The 9,963-nt window shown below is 38.6% G+C and overlaps 1 protein-coding gene across 2 annotated transcripts in view; it reads left to right on the forward strand.

The window, feature by feature from the left end:
* Positions 1-6,760, forward strand: part of Ripk2 (receptor interacting serine/threonine kinase 2) — a 34,294-nt gene extending 27,534 nt beyond the window's left edge. For both annotated transcript variants that reach the window (XM_045144694.1, XM_045144695.1), the window contains 3 exons: positions 1,003-1,093; positions 5,525-5,686; positions 6,222-6,760. In XM_045144694.1, the coding sequence (XP_045000629.1) occupies positions 1,003-1,093; positions 5,525-5,686; positions 6,222-6,559 (591 nt within the window). In that variant the 3' untranslated portion in view covers positions 6,560-6,760. The remainder of the gene's footprint in view (positions 1-1,002; positions 1,094-5,524; positions 5,687-6,221) is intronic.
* The last annotated feature ends 3,203 nt before the right edge of the window (positions 6,761-9,963 follow it).

Genomic DNA, 9,963 nt, shown 5'->3' on the forward strand with positions numbered 1-9,963 from the left:
CCTGGTGCACGCATTCTCTCTCCCTCTTTCTCTCTCTAATAAATAAATAGAATATTTTTAAAAGATAGATATTTACTTTACAGATTAAGATACCTTCAAAAGATCCTTAAAGCACATATACAGTTTTTAATCATTGTGTACATGCATACCCATTGTAGATAGTACAGATAAGAAACCTGGCAGCCAGAATTTGATGCCTTGTTGAAGGGAAGTCAGTAATTCCATGACAGCTAGGAGGAAAGTCAAGTCTTCATTGTTTGTCCAGTGGTTTTCTACCCCTTCAGGCTGAAAGAACCTAAGGATACGCAGCATTTGCTGTAATTCATCGATAATCAGAGCCACAGACTACATATTTCTCATTCACTATTCCAGACAATAGACAATCCCTCTGAAATCATGTGAGATGGATCTTTTAATTTTTTTTATTTGTTTGCAAGCAGAGGATAGAGAAAAGAGAAACACACAGAGAGAATGGATACACCAGGGCCTCTAGCCACTGCAGATGAACTCCAGATGCACACACCACCTTGTGCATCTGGCTTCATGTGGATACTGGGGAATTGAACCTGTATCCTTTGATTTTGCTAGCAAGGCCTTAACTTCTGAGGAATCTCACCAGCCCCTGAGATGGATTTTTAAATGGCCATTTCTAGCACATAAATATTGCCTCATCTCCTTCATTTGAGTAGATAAAGAAATGAAAGTTGAGGGCTACAGATAGAATAGTATACTTAACTAACAATGCACAAGGCCCTAAGTTCAATCTCCTTCCTCCCTCTACCCTTTTTCCTTACAAATAGTTAAATAAATTTTTGTTGATAACTTTATACATGTTGTTTCTTAGATTCTGTAAACTATAATATGTGGTAGTTCTGAGTAATAAGCCAAAAGCAAAAATACTTTAGAAATTAAAGCTATATAATTTTTAATACAATGTATTTACATTAGCATTTAAGACTAAAGGTTCTCTAAACCTGTTTCTTTGTTTCCTATTTACATTAGGAATCATGTGGATCTTCTCTGCTCCATATAAGCAATAATTCTGGAACCTCCAGATCCCTATCAGCTCCTCCAGACAAAAATTTTTTATCTGGTATGATAATTTTGTAATCAGTATGGATTTAAAAGTTTTTCATTTTCTGTCAAGGTAATATCTTGGTACAAAGAAATGGCTTGTATAGAACATATCTTTCAGTAGCATTCGCAACCATTTTGTAAAGTAACAGGGTTTACATAGATAAAGATTGCAGCAGCATGTCCAGCAAATACATTTAAGTATTAATGGCATTATGTTGGTCACTATGGAAAATTTCTTTTTTAATCTTATAAGAAACAGGAGAAATATTTCTAAGTTACTACATAACTTTATCTTTTAAGAGAAGAATCCATGAAAAGGTACAGTGGAAGAGAAGCATCCTTTACAAAGGACTTTGGACACAGTCTTATGAGTGAGCTGGTCCTCATTTTTAGGCCAAGAACTCTCTGGACACATAGGTAGCAGCTTGCAAATCCAAACCTTGACTGGAGCCAGGCCTCTTGATATATATATCTTCATGCCACTCCATTATGCCAAGTCATCATTATTCCTGGCTTGATATGGACTTCTAGTTACAACAGATAGGCATTTCCCAAAGAAGAACAATATAGAGATCTAGAAGTAAGTAAACACAAAATGGTGGGGAAAAAAAGGTGAATAAAAGGAGATAAAATATAAGTAGAATGAGGTAAAGGAAATCAGAGTCATATCAGGAATTCCAACTCAAAAAGTAAAATAAAGAAAAATAAGCAGGGCATGGTGGCTCACATCTTTAATCCTTCCACTATGTAAGCTGAGGGAGAAGAATTATGAGTTTTAGGTCAGCATGGGCTACAGAGTAAGTTCCAGGTCAGCCTTGCCTAGAATGAGACCTTGCCTTAAGAAAACAAAACAAAACAATGCATATACACACACACACACATACATACATACATACATACATACATACATACATACATACAATCTAATTGAATTCTAACTTTAAGATAAGCTATTTGGGTTTTTAAGTTGAGTAGGGAATGAGTTGAAAATTTGTAAGCAAAAATGTCTCATGATAAATTTTTGCTGTAGGACAGTTAATGATGACTGTAATACATAAGATGCTTTGCAAGGCAAAGGAGACCTGAAGTAGGGAGAGCAGTTAGGAGACATTTCTGCAGGGCTGATAACTGCCCCAGAGTGAACAGAGAGGAGATGTGAGAGATGATGGAGGACTCACTGATAGCACTATATAACTTCACATAAAGAACTTAAGGCAGAAAGAGAGAAAACTGAATCTGTTGTTGACAATCCGGGTCACTGGAAAAACAGTGGTGCTGTTAACAAAACTGAGAACCAAAACAGAGTTTAGAGTTAAGATGAATGATCATCATGTTTCAGGGGAAAGAGTTATGTGTGCACTTGTATGAGCATGTGTGTGGAGGCCAGAGTACAGCCTGGAGTCTGCTTCCTTCAGATACCAGCCACCCTTTTTGGAATAGTGTCTCTCATTTGGCCTAGAATTTGCATAATTAGGCCTCAGGGATCTACCTCCTCAGTGCTGGGATTTCAAGCATGCAATGCCACATTCAGCTTCTTTTTTTCTTTTTGCATGTTTCTATGTATGTTTGGATATGTGTGGACTCATGAGTGTGCAGTTCTACATGTGGAAACCACTGTTTGAGGTCAGGTACCTTTTTCAGAGCTCATCAGTTCTGACACTCTAGCCAGCTTGCCCCAGAGATCTAGCTGTCTTTACCTTCTATTACATTCAGGTTTGCATTGCTGGCAGAAATCACCTGACCAAGGGCAGCTTTGGGGGAAAAGGGGGTTATTTTGGCTTACAGACTTGAGAGGAAGTTCCAAGATGGCAGGGGAAACAATGGCATAAGCAGAGGGTGCACATCACCCCCTGGTCAACATAAGGTACACAAAAGCAACAGGAGGGCTGGAGAGATGGCTTAGTCGTTAAGCGCTTGCCTATGAAGCCAAAGGACCCTGGTTCGAGGCTTGATTCTCCAGGACCCACGTTGGCCAGATGCACAAGGGAGCGCACGTGTCTGGAGTTCGTTTGCAGTGGCTGGAAGCCCTTGCGTGCCCATTCTCTCTCTCTGTCTCTGTGCCTCCCTCTCTCTCTCTCTCTCTCTCTCTCTCTCTCTCTCTCCCCCTCTTTCTCTCTCTGTCACTCTCAAATAAATCAATAAAAATGAACAAAAAAATTAAAAACAAAAAAAAAGCAACAGGAAAGTGGGCCAAACACTGGCAAGGGGAAACTGGCTATAATACCCAGAAGCCTTCCCCCAACAATAGACTGCCTCCAAGAGGCATCAATTCCCAAATCTCCATCAGCTGGGAACCTAGAATTCAGAACACCTAAGTTTATGGGGGACACCTAAATCAAACCACCACATGCTGGCCCTGGCCCCCATAAACTGATAACCAACCATACATGATATAAAATATAATGCATTCAGTCCAACTTCAGAAGTTCCCATAGTTCTGACAGTCCTAGTGCTATTCAAACATCCCCATAATCCAAGGTCTTTTACCTGAGCCATAATACCAAAAAATGAACTTCAAAAAATTAATACTAATGGCACAAAATAAACACATTGCAAAAGATAGCATTGGGTATATCAAAGAAATAATCAACAGATACAAGATTTAAACAGGGAAAACATTAAACTCTGTAGCTCCAAGTCCAGCAACTCTAGTCAGTCTAATAATTCTAACCAGCAACAAGTCTCTGTAATTCCAATTCCACTCCTCCAGCTAGGCTACTCACAGTCCTGGAAAACTTCATCCTGGGCCTGCCACTTTGCATAGCAGCCATCTCATGGTCCCAGCATCTCCACTGGGTCTCCATTGCAACCCATAGTTCATCCTCACAGCTCCTTTGGATCTCCATGCAGGCATCTAGCAAACCTGCTTCACACACCCCATGGCCATTTCCAAAACACACAACAATGTTGCAAATTCAGTGACCCTCTTTCCTGCATTTCTCATACTCCATAATACCAGGTAGGATGCCAATTTGTTAATCCGGGGTGGCGGGGGAGTAAAGCAGGCTTTGAGGAACAGGACATTCCTTGAACATTCAGGCCCCTTCAAAAGAGTCTACTTTCTTTCTTTTGTCCCAATGCAGGTTAGCTGGCCCAATCTCAATGGTTGTAATCTCTCAATTGCAGATGAATGGGCAACAGTTCACCCAAAGATTTTTTTTCTGTGCAATCTCCCTCTGTTCACACCAGTCCATTTCTATGCAAATCAACCCTGCACAACTTCTCAGGACATGGCCATAACAGCAAGCCTCTCACACAAACTGCTGAGCCCAGTCCAGGCAAAGCTCTTTCTCACCCTCATAAGCCAAACCTCACAGTCCATAGTTCTTACTACATTCAGGTCTTTCAACTCTGACCAGAATAGTCCATCAGGCTGTACTTACAGCACTGCAAGGCATTTCTTACGCCAAGGTTTCAAATCCTTGGACATTCCTCTTGAAAATCAGCTCCAAAAGGCCAAAGCCACACAGTCAGGTTTCAAGCAGCAATGCCATTCTCTGTACCAACATTACTGTTGCAGTCAGATTTGCATTGCTGGTAGAAATCACCTGACCAAGAGCAGCTGTTTGGGAGGGGGGGGAAAGAGTTATTTTGGCTTACAGACTCAAGGGTTAGATTCATGATGGTGGGGGAAAATGATGGCATAAGCAGAGGGTGGCCATCACCCCTTGGCCAACATAAGGTGGACAAGAGCAACAGGAGAGTATGCCAAACACTGACAAGGGGACACTGGCTATAATACCCATAAGCTCACCCCCAACAATACACTGTCTCCAGGAGGCTGTAATTCCCAAATCTCCATCAGCTGGGAACCTAGCATTCAGAAAGTTTATGGGAAACACCTGAATCAAACCACCACACTTTCCAAACACTGAATTTGCTGATGCACATCACCATGCTTGGCATCTAATATGAGTGCTAGGGTCCACACTTGGGTTTGAAAGCACTTTACTGAATAAGCCCTGTGATGATTCATTTTTTGCTAGCTTGACATGGCTGTGAGATTCTATTAGGGTAAAATGCAGTGGGCTGCTGAAAATGTTGAAGATAGGGTATTCAATCACTGGTGATAGAAAGATCATTACATATATTTGAGAGTAGAATTTGATAGTTGAAGCCACAAGATTGCATAGGTTTCCAGGGAACATATAGATTTGATGCACTTAAAAGGACACATTTAAAGTGGAGAAGGAATTCACATGAGAAGTAGGGAACTGAGAGGAAATGGACTTCATGACTTAATGATATGCCAGGACAGATGAGCACAGACAGAAGCAGAGGAAAGCATCAGTGAAGGTGTGTGTTTTACTGTAGTAAGTAAGTATGGGCAGACATAGGTTTCTGAAGTAGCTTTGATAACAGTGAAAAACTAAAGACATCAGAGACTACTTTGAACATTGCCCATAACTACTAGAAATATTTAAGGAGTGAAAATGTTGTTTTGTAGGACAGTCTCCAGATCGCTCTTCAATGAAGCCACATCACTGTGCAGTAAATCACAGCTGGGATACTTCCGCCTCTGCATCACAAAAGGCAACACTCTGTGATCACAGGACCACCCTGTGCTCCTCAGCAATAATAAATCCTCTCTTGGCTGAGGGAAATTCAGGTAATTATTTACAGAGTGACACATTATAAATGATGCCATTTACCTTACAAGTACATGTTGAGTAGATCCACCATATGATAAGGGTTTTTTTGTTTTTATTTCCTCACGGTGGCAAATAGTTTTTAAGTTAGAAAGTGACTTCCAAGCCCAATGCTGACATGTCATAATAGAGCCAGATGCATCCCAGCAATTTCAAAGTAGGAAGTGCTAAGACTAATACCTATCACATTAGTAAAGGTAAAGCTATTTTGATGTCTTTTATATTTGAAATAAAACAAAACCTAAAACATAAGATGATTTTGTCCCTATATTGACAGCCTACAAAAAAGAATGCTCTTTCTCAGAGGTAAAGGGGAGATAACCTAAGTCTGTGAATGTTTGCTAGAAAATAACAGCACCCTCAACACATTAACATTCATATTGGCAAAACTGTAGAGAAATTATTTGTCATTCCTATTTATTTTTACTCACAGTTATCCTCATTGTTGTATCTTTCCTCACCTGTTTAAATTATTCATCCTTTGCTCTTCTACAGAGCGCATGCAGCTTGGGATAGCCCAGCAGTGGATCCAGAGCAAAAGGGAAGACATCGTGAGCCAAATGACTGAAGCCTGCATTAACCAATCACTAGATGCCCTTCTGTCCCGGGACTTGCTCATGAAGGAGGATTATGAACTTATTAGTACCAAACCTACAAGGACCTCAAAAGTCAGACAGTTACTGGATACCTCTGACATCCACGGAGAAGAGTTTGCCAAGGTTATAGTACAGAAGCTGAAAGATAACAAACAGATGGGTCTTCAGCCTTACCCAGAAGTACTTGTGATATCTAGAGCAGCATCTTCCAGTTTCCTTCAAAATAAAAGTTTATAAGTGAGTCTTTTCCAAGAAGAAGGACAATTTGTTAATGGTTATTTATATCTCTGTTGCCCTGATACTGTTTGTACAGAATATATTTGAGTATTAGAAGCTTCACTGAAGTTTTTGTAGGGGTGGGGAGTAAATATTAGCCTCTTTATAACATTACAGTACTTTTAATTAATATAAACTAAAAAGTTTCCATTTTGCAATGTAGTTCATTTTATGTCTATTTTATTACTTGAAACTTTTTAATGTAATCATATTATTCTTGTCTATCACAGTGCCTTAACACATCATGTGTTTCTAATGGAAGACATTTTCAAACTCACCTTCTCTATGGATTTTTTATTACTTCTCTAAGATGAAATGTGATTTCATAAAATATATAATCTTTATACACAAAGATGTTATAACATTCCTACTCTACAAGCCATTTTCCATATTACATTTTAAAACTTCATTTATAAATTCTTTAGAAGGTTCCTTCAAGGTAAAGGAAACATATAAAGGGAAATAATTAAACATATATTAATGCTAGTCATCTATCTTTCCATGCCCTCTGCACTCCCCTATCACCAACAAGCAGGTTCACCAAAGTGAACAGCCTTTGCTGCCCTTCTGTAAGCCACACACTGGTTAGGGAGAGGGCCACTGCTCACTCTTACTATTGAATTCTAACACATAATCCTGCAACCTGTTTTAAGCACCTAATCGTACAGCATAGGCAGTCTTCCAGCTCAGGTAGAGCTCTAACTCATTCCTTTTGATTGCGCATTAATCAGCTACCTTTGTAGTTTCTAAGCTTGTTCACGGTGAACTTTATCCCAAACAATGAAAGTACAATGTCAGTTCAGAGAAAACCTGCAAACAATAATGACTTTTTCAGAAAAAGTGTTTAGCAATGTTAGCAAAAGTAAGATATAGGATAGATTTGAAGGTACAAACTTTTAAGAGCACCAGACTTGTAACATAAAAAAAAAGTTAAATGAAGAGTTTAAGAATTTAAATAATAGTGAGACCATTCAGTATTTCTTTTTTCATTATTTATTTGTGAACAGAGATAAGAATGGCCTCTTGCAACTGCAAATGAACTCTACTTTGTGCAGCTGGTCCTACATAGGTACTGGGGAACTGAAATTGGACCAACCCAGGTCAGCATGCTTTGAAGACAAGTGCCTTTAACTCCAATTCAGTGTTTCTTAATATAAAATAATTTCCATTTGGCAGCTTGACTTTAACCTGTGGCAAAACTCTTATTGTGCCTTTCAGAAACATGGGAATAGGGGAAAATTAATTAGACACATAAATTATATATTAAACTCTAAAAATTGTCAAGATAAAAATCTAGCCAGGACCCAAGTGTGGTGTCGCATGCCTTTAATCCCAACACTTGAGAGGCAGAGGTAAGAGGATCACCATGAGTTCAAGGCCACCCTGAGAACACATTGTGAATTCCAGGTCAGCCTGAGCTAGAGTGAGACCCTACCTTGAAAAACAGACAAAAAAAAAAAAAATCTAGCCACATAGGCAATGACTTTCTGAATATAACCCCAATTGCTCAGGAAGTAAAACCACTAACAACCACTGGGATCTCATGAAATTACAAAGATTTTGTATAGCAAAGGACACTGTGAATAGAGCAAACAGACAACCTACAAAATGTGAGAAAAATCTTTGCCAGCTACATATCTGACAGAGGATTAATATCCAGAAAACACAAAGATCTCAAAAAAGAAAACAATAAGAAATCAAACAACCCAATTTAAAAAAATGGGCTATGGAACTAAATACAGAAGAAATGTAGATAGCATATAAATGTCTAAAAAAAAGTGTTCTATGTCCTTAGCCATCAGGGAAATGCAAATTAAAACTACTTCGAGATTCCATCTCACCCCTGTCAGAATGGCTACCATCAAGAAAACAAATAACAATGAATGTTGGTGAGAATACAGAAAAAGGGGAACTTTCTACACTGTTGGTGGGAGTGTAATCTGGTACAGGCTTTGTGGAAATCAGTGTGAAGATTCTTGAGACAGCTAAAAATAGATTTACCATGTGATCCAACTATACCACTCCTAGGCAAAATTAGAAATGAAAACAGAAAGATCACAACAGACGTAAGTGAAATTGGAAGAATCATCAGGACTTATTTCAAAAACTTCTGCTCCACAAAACTGGAAAATATGGAGGAAATGGATAAATTCCTAGACAAATAACACCTACCAAAGCTAAACTCAGAGCAGATTAATCTCCTAAACAAACCTATCACACCGATCAAGGTTGAAAGTAATCAAAAACCTCCCCAAAAAGGAAGAGTCCAGAACCAGGTGGATTCTCACCTGAATTCTATCAAACCTTCATAGAAGAACTGAAACTAATTTTCCCAAACTGTGCCACATAATTGGAGAACAGAAAAACCACCACAACTCCTGCTGTGAAACTAGTATCACTTTAATACCAAAAGCAGTCAGAGATGCCACAAAAAAAGAAAACGATAGGCCTACTTCCCTGATGAACTTAGACGCAAAGATCCTGAACAAAATCCTCGCAAATCAAATTCAACAACACATCAAAAGCATTATCTGCCTTGATCAGTAGGCTTCATCCCAGGAACACAGGGGTAGTTCAACATGTGAAAATCTGTCAATGTAATATACCACATAAATTAGCTTAAACACAAAAAAACACATGATCATTTCAATAGATGCAAAAAGGGCTTTTGACAAAAATACAACATCACTTCATGATCAAAACATTGGGGCAAATAGGCATGGATGGTTTATATCTCAACATAACAAAGGCTATATATAAAGCTCCCAAAGCCCAAATAGTACTTAATGGAAAGAGACTTAAGGAATGCTCATTAATATCAGGAATAAGACAAAAGTGTCCATTCTCACCTCTGCTCTACCACATAGTACTGGAAGTCCTAGCTCAAGCAACAAGACAGGAGAAAGAAATAAAAGGGATACAAGTTGGAAAGGAAGAAATTAATTTAGCCCTATTTGAAGGTGACATGATTCTATATGTAAGTGACCCAAGAACCTCCATCTCAAAACTCTTAAAGGTGATTAACTCCTTCAGCAATGTAGCAGGATACTAAATCAATGCACAAAAATCAGTAGCCTTTCTATATGCAAAAGATAAAGATACAGAGAACAAAATTAGCAACATGGTCCCATTTTCAATAACAACAAAAAATAAAATAAAATGTCTTGGAATAACATTAACCAAGGAGGTGAGAGATCTGTTCAATGAAAACATAAAAACACTCAAGAAATAAATTGAGGAGGACTTGAGAAAATGGAAATACCTCCCATGCTCCTGGAAAGGCAGAATTAACATTATGAAAGTGGAAACTTACCAAAAGCAATATACAGATTTAATTCAATACCAATAAAGATCCCAACATTTTT

Source organism: Jaculus jaculus, chromosome 2, assembly GCF_020740685.1.
Source record: "Jaculus jaculus isolate mJacJac1 chromosome 2, mJacJac1.mat.Y.cur, whole genome shotgun sequence".
Taxonomy (NCBI): domain Eukaryota; kingdom Metazoa; phylum Chordata; class Mammalia; order Rodentia; family Dipodidae; genus Jaculus; species Jaculus jaculus.